The sequence below is a fragment of the Electrona antarctica genome (genome assembly GCF_951216825.1).
Source record: "Electrona antarctica genome assembly, chromosome: 1".
Lineage (NCBI taxonomy): Eukaryota > Metazoa > Chordata > Actinopteri > Myctophiformes > Myctophidae > Electrona > Electrona antarctica.
In genome coordinates, this window is record NC_136806.1 from 49474868 (window position 1) to 49490055 (window position 15188).

General features: G+C 42.9%; 1 protein-coding gene across 6 annotated transcripts in view; it reads right to left on the bottom strand.

Annotated features, from left to right (window-relative positions):
• Positions 1–15188, bottom strand: part of gria3b (glutamate receptor, ionotropic, AMPA 3b) — a 194901-nt gene that overhangs the window by 9468 nt on the left and 170245 nt on the right. For 3 of the 6 annotated variants that reach the window (XR_013789992.1, XM_079501009.1, XM_079501012.1), the window contains 2 exons: positions 4953–5200; positions 3879–3993 (listed from right to left, as the gene is read on the bottom strand). The exons of 1 other annotated variant lie outside the window; for it this stretch is intronic. Coding sequence is in view for 4 of the 5 variants with exons in the window: in XM_079501009.1 (XP_079357135.1) it covers positions 3879–3993; positions 4953–5200 (363 nt within the window). In the remaining variant the exon portion in view is untranslated. The remainder of the gene's footprint in view (positions 1–3878; positions 3994–4952; positions 5201–15188) is intronic. 2 more of the 6 variants (XM_079501011.1, XM_079501010.1) reach the window with 1 other exon arrangement.

Sequence of the window (15188 nt, forward strand, 5' to 3'; positions counted from 1 at the left end):
TTTAATAATAATCTGGGGACCCCCCAAAATATTTTGGCCACCACCTGAGGGGTCGCAACCGGGGGTCTTGTGGTGCTTTGTTTTTGTTTTCATTGTATGAAATGTCATATATGTATATGACTTATAACCAAATTATAAACTCGAACTAACTAACAAAGTAACAGGTCTCCTCGTCTCTTGCATTGTCATGTCATCTAATCAGGAGAGAGAACATTCATATGACATTGGAAGAAATGACACAAAGAAATGCCAGCACAAAATTGGATCCGGAATCCGGAACACAATAAAATTTAAGCTGTACGTTCTCCTGATTGGATGAAAGTGGACAACCCACCTGAAAATGTATTTTCGGTTTAATAAAGAGCTGGAGATACAGGGAGACAACAAACACCCCATAGCAATGATCACTATAGAGCTTTTCCAAGAATAACCTTTTTGTTCTAACACTTAGCTAAGTGGTCAGATGGGTGTATTTTCAAAGCATGATTATTTGAATTAACAACTAATCGATTGTGTTCCAGCTTGGATAAATGGAACTACATTTATTTATATATGTAGTTTTTATAATCACTAAAAAAGAGTTACCAGTTATGTTGTAGGCCTGTCACAATTATTACATAATGGCAATTATTTGAGATAATCGCAATTATTTTTGCATAACCGTCAATCGTTTCCATGTTGAAAAATGTCCATACATTTTCAAAATGTTCCAAAAATAGCAGAAATAGCACATCTACAAGCTTACAACTGTGATGTGTTGTAAGCTTGTCTACTTCCGCTATTTTGTAAAATCTTTGGAATGATTTTTTTTTTGTATTATTACGTGTCAGTGATTTCTTTGTAAACAAGTTATCCTGCAACGTTCCAATGAAAGAAAAAACATCAATTAAATTATTTGTGCGACAATTAATCGTCAGGTTAAATGTGTAATGGCGACAGCCCTGCCCTCTTGTGATATCCTCACGGCCCACCAAGTGGGAGTAGGGTACATACCTGTGCACAAGAGACTGATGGCAGCAATAGAGAGGGAGAGATGCTTTGATACGCCTCCCATACATACATACATACCCCTCAGTACCCCAAGGAGGCTTCCTGAAGCACTGCGCTCAGTGACTACAGTAATAGAACATATGGCAATGTTAACAATGCAAACATTGGACAAAACTCATTTCCATATAGACCACCGTTTCTCAACGTCGCCACATTTTACAGTGTAGATTTGGGGCATAATTGGGCCATTTCATGGCCTAATGTTGAGTCTTTGAGTCCTAATGGGAGTCCTTTGAAAAAGGTTAAGAATCACTGAACTAAACCCTACTGGAACCCCAATTCTACACTGTAAAATGAACCAGAGTGCTTATTTAACTCAAGAGTGTACCCTCTCCGAGTTCCAGACCTCGTAAGGGTCCATCTGCATTCTGCACCGCTGGTGGTCCGCCGGACCAAACACAGAGAACCATGCAGTGCCATATAGAGCTTTAGGGAGACTGGATGTATGAGCCTGCAGCCAGTGGTGGAAAGTAAGTACATTTACTTAGGTACTGTACTTAAGTACAATTTTGAAGTACAGTACGTGTACTTTACTTGAGTATTTCCAATTTCCAATACTTTTACTTCTACTCCAATACATGTCAGAATATTGTACTTTTACTCCACTACAATTATTGAAAACTTTTGTTACTATAGTTACTATGTAGATTTGGATTATTATTACAAAACATACATTAGCCACTTCAGCCCTATACATTTAGACCTTTTGAAAATAGCCGATCTACAAGCTCACAATGTGTCGCATCGTGACACAGTGTGAGCTCGTAGATCTGTCATTTTCAAAAGATTTTCATACATTTGAAACCTTGAAATGGGATATTCTGCACAATGAGAACTTTCTTGCTACTTCAAGTACATTTTGATACTATATAATAATATATCATTTATAATAAAATAAAAAGTATTTTTTTTCACCACGGCCTGCAGCCATGCTGCCATGTTAAAACAACGACACAGCGGACATGGACAATTCATCGCAGTCCAGCATTGCTTCATGCCAAATCATCTTAAGCGTCGCCCACGACACATGCGACATTCCCACAGCGCCATTGCAAGCTAATCTGTAATCAAGCCAATTAGCCAGGCCCAAATCAAAGCATGCGTCCCGCCAGCGTGCCGGGGGTCATTCGTCAATGGAACTTGACCCGAATGGTAAAGACCGTTATGCCTTATAGCTTGTACAATATGCCACTTGTTGCATAGTAGCATGATGGGGAGTGAGGATTTCACAACTGTGCACCATTATCTTCCATAATGGGCACGTCATTTGTCATTGGACCACAGACTGGCAAAGAGTGAATTCTTATGGTCGTTAAAGGACCATGTAGGCCATTACGCATGACTGCTTAAAATCATTAAAAGCATTATCTCTCTCTCTCTCTCTCTCTCTCTCTCATGCTTCATATGAGAGAGAGAGAGAGAGAGAGAGAGAGAGAGAGAGAGAATACACTTCATACAGTAGGCACCGGATATAACGTACATCACTGTTTCTCAGCGTGTGGGACCACCAGGGGTCCAAATGGACACTTATGGGTCTGTTCGTCTGTAGAACACTCAGAGAAACGAGAGAACTCTGAGAGCGTACACATGGAACCAAATAGACCCGTTCTATTTGTACGTTCTCAGAGTTAAATAAGCAATGAGGATTATACAGTGTCCCAGAGATTGAGGATTTCGTTTTAAGTATCAAATGGTGGTCCATGGCCTAATGCATATCAACCTGGGTGGTAGAAAGCTTGAGAATCACTGATGTACGTCGTTTATGCATGAACATTTCAAACTTGACCAGAGTCGTACGAGCCAGTACCCCATCAGAGTTCAGAACTCCACTCTCTGTGTTAATTAGAATTCTCACGTTTGCCTGCTAAATGCTTAGTCCCCTCAAGACTCCGCTGTTCGCCTCGCGTCCCTACGGGCCTCGGCTGAGGCTTCGGTCATTTGGGAGTAAACCAACATTTCTAGCTTGGTTTAAGAGCCCAGTCCACACTGTTTCTCCACTGCCTGCCAGTGTCATGGATGCATGGATACTGGGATTAGCAATAAGACTGGGATTAGCTATAGTAACTTATTGCAAAGCCTCAACTTTTCCTTAGCGCCGTTATGATAAAACAGACTTCACCTTCTCCTGGAATTGATCGCATCCATTTCATTGCCATATAAATACATCACCAAATATCAAATATCATGAATTTGGCATGTTCAGTAGATGTCTTCGTACTAGCTAGACAAAGTCTGTGTCACAAGGTTAGCTGCCCTACATATGCATAAGGCCGGACAAATTCAAATTCTTCCTTTCACAACTGCAGGGCAGCCTAAGTCACGCTACAAGTTACCTATCTCAACTTTACAATGGAACATTTACATCTGCGTCAAGCAAAGGAAGCAATCACAACTATCTCCATCTATCATAATTCTTAGTTGCGTCAATGCATATCAGTGGTTCTCAATGAGGGATAGAGGAAACCTTAGACCCTAACAAATCTGTAACTCTGCGAGTGTACAAATGGAACAAATGGACCAGTAAGGGTTATGGGGGTCATTGCAATTAAAATGTTTGAGAACCACTGCTTATATATCAACAAATTACCATGTTTCTGAATAGCCTATACTATATATTTCTGCTTGTCAAGAAAGTGTTCCTTAGTTTGATGTGAATTGTTAAATAGCCTGGCCAGACCTTTTTGGTTATAATTTAGTACTGCGCCATAGGGCAGTGGACAGTTGGTTTGGTTTTGGGTGGGTGCTTTTGGTTGGGTGGGTCGTTGCAACAGCCTTGCCGATTACTCTGCACTATGGTACCCGATTGTGGTGACATCATCGAGGCTGACCTTGGAGTCACCTCCCCCGCTGCCGCACTCTCCCTTGTCGTACCACCATTTGTTTTTCAATTTGTCCAAGAGGCCTTGCTCATTCAGTTTTAAAACTGCCAGGTTAACAGCATTTCTTGAAACGATAAAACATAGCTTGTAAGTAAATGCACAGGTCCGTGAGAAATCTAATGCATTGTAATAATAGTAATGATCATAATAGCACTAATCATCAGAATGATAGAAAGAAACTTCAGACTGGTAGAGAGGCTACCACTTGTGCAGGGGCTTAACACGAGGAATGCCATCTGTTAATTGGAATGGTTCTAGGAAAAGGACAAATTGTTTAAGAATTTAAGGAGGTTAAGAAAGGCTTCTACAAAAAAGGCAAAGACTGTTAAATCTTGGAAAAGGTGGCATGAAGGGTTACATTTTGTTTAGAACTGAAGTGTGCGGGATTGGGACACTCGTCATTGAGAAGAAAAGCAGCAACAACAACAACAAACATCATGCAATTAACGTTCGTCACAAGTGACAGAGCGGCTTTAAAAGGCTAAATTGAAAAACCGCTGAACTGTTAAATTAAAAGTGACATCACAACAGTCAGGTAAGAAGACGGCATACAGGACAGACGGAGAGATCAAAGGAGAGAGAGAGAGAAGCAACCAGAAGAGAAAACGGGAAAAGTGGAATGATTGTCAGCTCTGGCAATATGATATTATGAATTTCACTTGACATATTATCACACACACACACACACACACACACACACACACACACACACACACACACACACACACACACACACACACACACACACACACACACACACACACACACACACACACACACACACACACACACACACACACACACACACACACACACACACACACACACACACACACACACACAATACATTAACATGAATAATCATGAATCTACCGTGGTATCCAAATGCATAAAAAACACTGTTACCTACTGTGTCCACAACAAAAACAAGAGGAGGAAGAGAAGAGAATGACAACAGAAGGACATCAGGGTAGGTGGAGTACTATAACAACATGGAGTATATTGTTATATTATTCCACCCACCTTAATGCTGAGCCTTTGGGCGTTGCCACGCCGTAGCCCTTAGAGTCGAGGTTCCCTCCCACTTTCATGGTGTCGCAGGGCTTCCGCTGCTCGATGTACTCGTTCATCGTGGATTCGAGGAGGAAGGCGAACTTCCCCTTCGACTTTCGTACCCGGGCTACGCCATCGGGCGTGGTCTTAGCGAACACCGAGGGTTCGGCAGATTTCATGTACGACCACATTTTCTCATACACTGCGATTTTGGATCGCTGTTCGGGGGCGGGGGCGGGGGGGGGGGGGGGGGGGGGAGAGGGAGAGAGGAGAGAAGCGATTTAGAAATCACAGCATTTAGACACGCAGAATAGATCTTGTGACGTGTTCTTGTACTGCATGGTCATTTTGTTTTCGATCACGAACGCAGCTTGAAGTATTTATAGACATCTGGGAATATGCGTATGTGATGTCTTCAAATACTTCAGGAGAACATTGCATTGGTGGGCTCATAGCAACCACCCAAAGATCACAAAGTACAAGACCTCACAGGATCCATTACATAATCCATCATGCAAAAGGCAGTGCTAGTATCTGTGAAGATTTTGCCTAATGCGACAAACTACCTTCGTATGCAACTTACTGTATGTCCAAACTCATACCTGCTGCTATGTGGACCTACAGTACCTCTTTAGCATCTGATGCCTGACCTGTAAATATCTGCTGCTTATTATGCTACTGTATATTGCCTTTTTTCCCCTTCTTTTTACTCTTTGCTCTGCCTCTCTCTGTCCTTCACTTTTTTTTTCTTTCTTTCCTGGAAAACAAACAAAATGATGGAGCTTGCTGATTTACACCTGTACACCTGTGACGTGACAATGAAACCGATTCCCCATGCAGGGACCCTGCAAGTTTACATATATTCGAAAATATCTACAAGCTCACAACGTGTTGCGGGGCGATGTGTTGAGAGCTTTTAGATCTTTTAGATGACATGGATGCAGCGCAAAGTGCTTCACAGAGCAAAAAAGAGAAGCACAGAACACAAAACAACATTAAATTAAAAGCAGAAACAAGGCAGCGAATCAGGCAGAGGTACCTGAATAACAACACAGACATTTTAAAGCTTAAAAAAAAAATTGCACAAAATATTGTCAAATGGCGGTCCAAATACATACTAATTTGGGGGGGTCCTTGACATGAAGAGGTTTAAGAATCATTGGCATAAACATCCATCGCTACGGCCCGAGGCTCACTGCAGGTGAGCGGAGGAATCAGACCTCACCCGCTCAGTAAGAGGGTTGAAGCGCTGCTGGGCAGCATGCATAGCTAATCCTATGCAAATTGGACCAGGGCGGATAATTTGGCCTACAAACAACAAGCGATTTAGTGGGCTCGGATGCAACTTTGAGGGATAATTATTTCCTAAAATGGCAGTGGTGCAAAAGAAAAGGCTAAATGCTGTAAAACTGTGGATCTAAGCTGTAATGCAGGAAACTGTGTTCACATCACAACGATGAACTGGCAAGACCTCGGCTTGTTACCCGGTTGAGTGTGGAGCACATAACCAGTTCAGAAAATAACACACGAGAATAAATAATAGGACAGAAAATCCATTGGTGACAAAGTATGTGCGGAAAGCATCGGGATAACCTCATTGAACGACAAATATTACAGTAGCTTTTGAAATATGGTGGTGGTGTCTGCTCTAGCCCAATTACTTCTAAATGGGATGATAAATAAGTACTGAAATGATATTTGCCATGGCAGTCAGTGATATCTTAACCCATTTAGGCCTGACCTCCAAATTTTAAAAAAAAATCTTCTAAATCCTCCAGTTTTCGGAAATAAATATTTTCACGATTTTTCAAAAATAGCAGACCTACAAGCTCGTAGCGCGCCACTCGGTGGCGCGCTATGAGCTTGTAGATCTGCTATTTTTCATTAGCTAAATTATAAAAGGGGTTCCCGCCCAAAATGGGTTAAAACAAATATTAACCATTCAGCCAAATTGACAGCCTCAAAGCAACATGTGATACAACGTCTAGAATGGTGTGGAAAAAGAAGAAGAAGGAAAAAAAATAATCCAATTAAGGTTCCGCAATGATTGGCTTTATGAGGTTAATTGTTTATAAAAATGCACGGTTCATTTCAAAATGATCACGATCAGTTGGAATGGGGGTCTGATGTGGGATAAAATCCATTTGTTTGCGCACGTTGCAATCTTGGCGACGTTGAGCCCTGCATCTGTAGTCATCTACGCCAGGGGTTCTCAACGTTTTTGTCTGGGGACCCCCGGAAATGCTTTGGCCATGTCTCGCGACCCCTGCCCCGCCCCCCCCTCCCCACCCCCAATACAGTGACTGCAAAAATAACCTTAGTAATAGAGAAAATATATCATAAATAAATACTGAAACACATATATAATCATTAAGGAAGGTTTATGCATGTACTATGTGTACTATGTAAACTCTTCATTTCCATTTTCCAGCCATTCAGTTGCAAATAATTTAGAAAATAATTTGGGGACCCCCCCAAAATAACCCACGGGTTGAGAACCCCTGATCTACGCTATATAACACTCTTTTATGCAAAATTATTATTACAACCTTTGCTTTATGACTCAAGCAAGAAAGCGAGCAAGAACAACATGGGCCATGCAGAGACAAGGCAGCACGCTGAGCGGGGGAATGCCTGATCCCCGAAAATAGTCGCTCTACAGGTTTTATAGCAGGTGTAGAAAATAGAAATATTAGGCCTTAAATGTCAAATTTTCAAGCATGTTCAAATCGTGTATACTTTACCTTATTTCAGACCATACATTTATTATTATTATTTTTTACATTCTGGAGAAAAAGAACAACATTGGGATAGCCTACAACATTTTGGTTACCACCCTACTGCTTGCCATGCAGTGCACAACACCGGCACGCAGCTAAGTATAAAACATGCTTAGAGATACACACATTAGCTGCTTCAGCAGCTCCTGCAAGTCAGTGGAATCTGGGTGAGCGTGGCGCTACAGTATCTATAATAAGCATCAATTAAATTATTCAACGCCACTGGATTTATTTTTGCATCCAGAGTCCAGACATCCCAGGCTCTCTGTTCCCGAGTTGTTACTGCACGCATTGTAGTATATCTGTGAGCCGTGTGTGGTATTTCTGTACTGTGTGTACAGTGCAGTAGTTTTATGTAATGCGTGCACTGTAATTCCCCCCCAACAGTCTTGCCACTGCTGTTGCACCACCGTACTGGCACACCTGTCAGTGAGGAGCGCCTACCGGGAGGACGTAGCACCTCCGTCCTACTCCTCCCGTTCTACACCCTATAGCTATAGCGATAGCGCCCTGTCAGGCGCTATAGCTGCCCTCAGCCCGTGGGAATCGCTGGTGTTGGTTTAGAGTTTAGACACTGGGCCAAACCAGAGGCACAGCGGTGGATTCAAAACTCTAGACTTCTGTGGTGGTGGGCACTGGGCAGCTACTTTACCCATGCACCACAACACAGTTTCGACTATGCTAGACCACTGGGGTCTAAATCCTCCAGTTTTCTGAAATAAATGTTTTCACGATTTTTCAAAAATAGCAGACCTACAAGCTCGTAGCGCGCCACTCGGTGGCGCGCTATGAGCTTGTAGATCTGCTATTTTTCAATAGCTAAATTATAACATAATGTTTAGAACACCAAAAGGGGCTCCCGCCCAAAATGTGTTAAGGGATTATTTGTATAATTTTTTTATTCAACAGTGCGCAGAATGTCCACCTGACGTGACCCTGCATATCGTAGCAGGAAGCCAAACCAAAATACGCTTTACTCTCATGTACCTGCAGTAACACAGGATGTACCAACACAGTACAACCTTGAACCCTTGAACCTTGATCTTGTAAACATACAGACAGAAGGACAAAGAGCACGTGGACTGCGTTGTGCGAGTGCCAGACACCGTGACATTAATCATCATGCCTTTTGCATGTCCCACGTACGGCTCCCAACGCCAAATCACTGTCTCCAAATTGATAAACAATCAATTTGCGAAGCGGCAAATCTTCCCGTGACACATCGGTATTAATAAACAAAGACATTAACCTTGACTTAACTGAAGGCGCATTGTTGCCTTTATGTATTCCAGTAATGTTTGTTTGGTTGGCGTTCGTCACAGGAGAGGGTTGAGGAGGAGAGGCGACAGCTATATAACGCAAATTAAAAAGTCAAAATGATGAATGTCCCCTGCATAGATGAAGTGGAGGATCTGGTGGTTGTGTGTGTGTGTGTGTGTGTGTGGGGGGGGGGCATTCTATTTCAATGCAAATACAACGCATCAGTGGTGGACACTAACTAAGTACATTTACTTGAGTACTTACTAAAGTATATTTGTGGAGTATTTTATTTTTTTGCATTACATTTCAAATAGAATAATCCCAAATAGAGGTAGGGTACTTTTGACTCCATATATGGCCAGTACAGAATTCATTCCATATGTTGATCTGACCCCCCCCATGCAAAAGCGCCAGCACTAGCCCAGCAGTCTTCCATCACCCAGGCGGACCACGCCCCTTAGGCCGTCTTACTGGTATTCAGAAGTACAACTCTAATATTGATGCATTGCATTCAAATTGAGAACATTTTGCATGAAAAAAAAGTTATTTTCACTATACTTGAAATAGCGTTTAAGTTGTTTATTCATAGTATATTTGTGTAAGTTTGTGTCCGAAGGAGTCAAAAGTAGCCTACCTATTTCTATTTGGGATTATTCTATTTGAAATGTTCATATATGGAGACGGCCATATACGGAGCATGTCACGAGGCGTGATGTCACGAGGCGTGATGTCACGAGGCGTGATGGACTGACAATCATACAGTATATGGACGCGTGACTGACGGAGGTTTTCATAGTAATCTGCCACCTACGGTCGCAGCTAGTAGTTACTTGAGGGTACACTTTGTCCACAAAAGTGGGGTCAGCCCTCTTTGGACCTGCTGTTTTTGTTGACGATCTTGTTTAAATGTGTTACATTTGCATGTGTCACACATCTTTAAAAGGGAGGACGCTAGTTTGGAGGACAATTTCCCCAAAGAGCCGGTGCCTCATCTGCAAAAGGCTGCAGCGGAGAAGGCAGGCGGGCGGGCGGGCCAGGCAGGAGCGACCGCGGCGCAGCACGCCTCCTCAAACGAGCAAAAAGGAATGGATTCGCGGGTGCATTGATTAGCGGCGACAGAGTGTTCTGCCTCAGTGCTTTATGAAGTCAATTCATCAATATCAGCGCAAGGATGAAATGAGAGCAAAAAATAGGCCTAAATAAAACTAAATAAGCTGATTCCACTTGCGAGCTAAAGTCACCCGCAGTGACGCAAAGAGAGAGCGAGGGAACACGAAGAGAAAGGAAGATGGGTATCGGAAAGAAAACAAAACAGAGGGACGTAATTATGATGATATATGGCTGACACACAGACACACGCACACTGTCACAAGAGAGAGAGTAACACATAGAAGTCACCTCTGGTCTGCTTTAACATGTAATCATGCCCATTCCGTTGGATGGTGGCCATTTAGAATTCAATTAGGGAACAATAACTGTGTCGGTCCATTGTCGGCAACGAAATGGAAATTTCTTGAGCCATTATACACCACCACGAATCCATCTCTACACAAGCCTCTTTTCCGTCATAGTACAAAGGCTCTGTTCAGATGGGTGTTTCAATCTACGTGGGGCTTTGAGATGTGGCCATGTATTCATTATTGAAGTAAGAGAAAATAAAGGGTTAGGGACCGGGTTAGGCATAGTTTTACTGAGGTTAAGGTTTTACTGAGCGCAGGGTTAGCTTTAGGCATCATTTTACTGTCTGAGGTTAAGGTTAGGCATAGTTTTACTGAGCGCAGGGTTAGCTTTAGGCATCATTTTACTGTCTGAGGTTAAGGTTAGGCATAGTTTTACTGTCCGGCACCGGTCAGTAGAACGAAGCCTAAGCCTAACCCCAACTTCAGTTAGGGTTATAGGTTTAAGAGCAGCTTAAGATGCAACTGCTGCGGCAGAGGAAACACTGCAGCCGGTGTCGATTGTAAATTGATTAAATGTGCCCCCCCCTACATAAGTGTTCTGCTTAGAGCTAATCACCTCTACACTTAATGGCAATCTGACCTTTTCACTCACACACACACACACACACACACACACACACACACACACACACACACACACACACACACACACACACACACACACACACACACACACACACACACACACACACACACACACACACACACACACACACACACACACACACACACACACACACACACACACACACACACACACACACATGTTTCTCTCTGCTGTGTGAAGGTTAAATGGTTTATATAGGGGGGGATAGTATTTTATGTAATTTATTGCACGATGCAATGAATCATATTTGCAGCAAGACATTGCTGTCTGTTCTGTATTTGTTTGAGGAGGATGAACAGTAGCATTCTTGCCAACTCCTTTTATATTTGCATTGCTTTCATAACTGTACTGTAGGCCTACTGTATTTGAATGCCTAGTTAATTAGCTATACACAGACTCTCTCAAATCAAGAAATGCAAGTATGTAGTTGGACAGGAGAAAAGTAGAGGGAAACTGACCGAAGGAGAGAAAAGAGCGAGAGAGTGCGAGTGGTGTGTGTGTGTGTGTGTGGGCGTCGGGGTGATTTAAATCAATCTTTTGAAGCTTTCCCATCGGAGGCGAGTCCATTTTTAAAGCCCTTGTTTGTTTCCAAAAGTCACCAATGTGCTCATTAAAACGTCGGCGAAAGGACATGTGATTAAAGTCCAATGTCAGACAGATTGCCCTCTCCATTCTAAATAGCCACTTAATCTGTATTGATTCTATAGTTATGCCGCGTTTCCAGACCTCTGTCCACCGCTCTCTGAACTGCAACCTGTTTTGTTTTTTTTAATTCTCTTTCCCGTCTGGTATCTGTTTCGCATTACTGTTGGCCACTTGTGTATATAATTCATCCTCAAGCTCCCATCAGTATCTATCAAACGGCTTCCAACGTGGATTCCAGCTACATTTTGTTTCTGGGGGCCACCGATTGTTTTGTCCAATATGTGCTCAGGATGACCCGTTTGTCGTTTTTTTCTTCTTCAAAATGGTCATTTTCCAGGAAACAGAGAAAAGAGCCTATATATTATAGTCACAGTGGATCCACCATGTCCTTAAAACAAGCTCTTGTTAATGCTTTTCATTGGTTCAATCTATCTATAAATGTACCATGTCTCTGTATGTCTGTCTGTACGGCTGTAACGCATGTAACTCGATAACTGTTCACCCCACCAAATTCAAATTTGACACAGGCGTTCCACACCCCCATAGGGAGTGCAGTGCCCGGTGTCGAGTCGGTCGGACCCACGGTTGTCCAGAACCCCCACAAAAGGCCTCTGCCCAGGCTCTGGACACGGCCCCTGCCCAGACTACATATATGGAGCTGGCCTGTTCTGACATCACAACACTCCATATTTGGGCATGCCTGACACAGAACTCCATACTGTATATAGGAATAAATGGACACAGAGAGACAGATACTGAGATCTCCATATGGGCATAAAAAGGACACAGATGGGTGGAACGGGTACTCTGACACGGGTACAATGGGTATTGCATAGCCGGGTGGGGCATGGACCTCCAACTTCCATCGCTACCACCTCGGTGATCTACAGTCTAAGACCACAGCCACACTTAAAGGGATAGTTCAGAATGTTTTAACTTAAGCTGTATGAAATACTTGCCATTAATATAGTGGCTGCAACTGTATTAATTGATTGCCCGAGTCCTGTGGTGGGAGTTCTGCTCTGGTTTTGGTGAAATATTAAGTAGTTCCGGTCAATTTGTGGGGGGCACAGGGGGCCACGCATTAAAAGTAAATTAATTCACAAAACTAGCGTAATTTGTATTGTTGACCTATTTCTACCATAATAGTGCAACTTTCATTCATATTTGACCCCTCTATCACACAGAACTATGTTTTTGTGTCCATATCACTACGCCCAAAAAAATAGTTCCATGTGAAAGAGGGGTCAAAGTTGAACGAAAGTTCAAGTTAGAGATATCTAATAAAAGGAGAACTCCTTAGAGTTCGCCAGTGCTATATGGCACTGACGAAGGTCCTAGGACCGAAACGTTTGCTACTTTTAATTGCACCATGAGCACAGAGAACTTTATGAGCATGTAAAAATAAAATATTGTTTTTCTTCTTAAGTCTCGGTCTAAGGAGTTCTTTTGGAGTATTTTTGAGGCGCTAGCCCCTCCTATACACAGGTTTAATGTTTGTCTTTAGTTCAACGTCAGAACGTCATATTGTCTATTTATTGTTAATGGCGTATGATGTTTGTGTTTGCACCGTTCACCATTACATCACCTAATCAATATTAGTTAGACTTTAATATATTAGCGCCCCTCACTTCACACAGGTGTGATTTTTATACAGTGAGTGAGTGTTTTTCCGTCAGCTCTCCCTGAGCTCTACTGATTCCAAGAAAGGTCTTGCGGTTGTTGTTCCACGAAAAAACTAAAAGTTAAAATCGTCTGTCTGTCAGGTGGAAACCTTAATGTCCAAACCTTTTCAGGATTCAAATTCTAAAATAGCAAATGTAGCAGATCTACAAGCTCAAAAGCGTGTGGATCTGCTTTGTGTGACACTGTATAGTGTATAGTATGATTAAAGGTAGGGCAATAACAGGAATAAAGGTTGAGGCTCAGGCGCCATCAGGCGTCACTTGTCATTGAAGTGCCACAGGGTTGGTCCAGAATACCAAATGTGTTTTGGTCTTTGAGGTGTTGAAAGTGTTGCAGGAATCCAGTACCCCCACTCATCCTGAGCTCACTGCTTATCTGCAGTTTAACCCATTTAGACCTGAGATCAGATTCTAAAAATGTCTTCTACATCCTGACAGTTTTCTGAAAAAGCTATGTTTCTATGTCAGTCGTTCTTCGATTTTTCAAAAATAGCAGACCTGCTATTTTTCAATAGCTAAAGCATAACATAATGCTAACACCAAAAGGTGTTCCCGCCCAAAATGGGTTAACAAGATCCATTGAGAACACCACTTTCCCATAGAGCTGCGGTTCTCTGCAACCTTTTCTGGTCCGGGGCCCACTCGGACATCTCGAAAATGTAAATGATCCATCATTCGATTGATTGTGGTTCCGGCCTGGAAAACTGGAACTAACCTATACATTAAGTAATATGAGGTTTTAAAGAAAAAAAAAAAATACCATAGCATTTTTTTTTCAACCTTGAGTTTTTAATATAATTAAAGTGTTTTGCCAATTATTTGGGGACCCACTTCCAATATCCTCACGGCCCACCAGTGGGCCCCCAGCCCCCAGAAACTTAACAAGACCCGTCGAGACCACCACTTTCCCCTCTGGTTATACTCCAGTCACTTGTCACGTCCATCTATCCTCACAATTTGTGTCAGCTTCCCGCCTTCATGTAAAGACTATCTAATCTTTGTGGTGGGAACCTCCTAGCTTTCTCCTCAGCAGCGACCTGAAACACTAGCTGGGAAGGCGCTCGGGGACGGGCGCTCCATACTGCGCGCCGTCTGATTGCAGAGCTTTTCCTAACCTCAAAAGGTTTCTTTTTTCCTTCAAAGAGCCCCTTGGGCAGTCCTTCACCGCATAACCCCCCCAACCCCCCCCCCCCCCACACACAGCCACTGCTCTGCATGAATGTGCTGCTTATTATACATTGTGTGCTATATCATGTAGTGGAAAGTCTATGGTGTCTGCGGCATGAGAGCCGAGATGTGAAATTGATTTTCACGCTTAGTAAAATGCATCGGTGACTCAAGCGCAGCCCTGCGCTCCAGATTGTCCTTTCTGGTCTCCGACACACCTGCAGTTTGGAAAGACGCACGACGCTCCCTGTCCCTGACTTTTAGGTAACGATGTGATCTTTTGGAGACGAAATGCCGACGTGTGCCCGTTTCTCTGCAACAGTTATCATTCCTTTATGGTTGCGTGTGTTTAATGAGGTGCACGAAAGGACAGCGGCACGGTCATCTTTGATGGTCTCTCACCGCAGTCTTTACACGTAATTAAACAGCCACATAAGCCCACTTCATCATCTCTGCCATTAATATGATCCAGCCTTTTCCTTTGTACGTGCATTACAAAACACGCCGGCAGCCCAGCCAGCCTGTGCCAAGACCTTGTGATGGAGCTCGAGCTCATCAAGTGCATAAACATGGCCTCGCTGGTTGAAAGTCATCATCTTCCT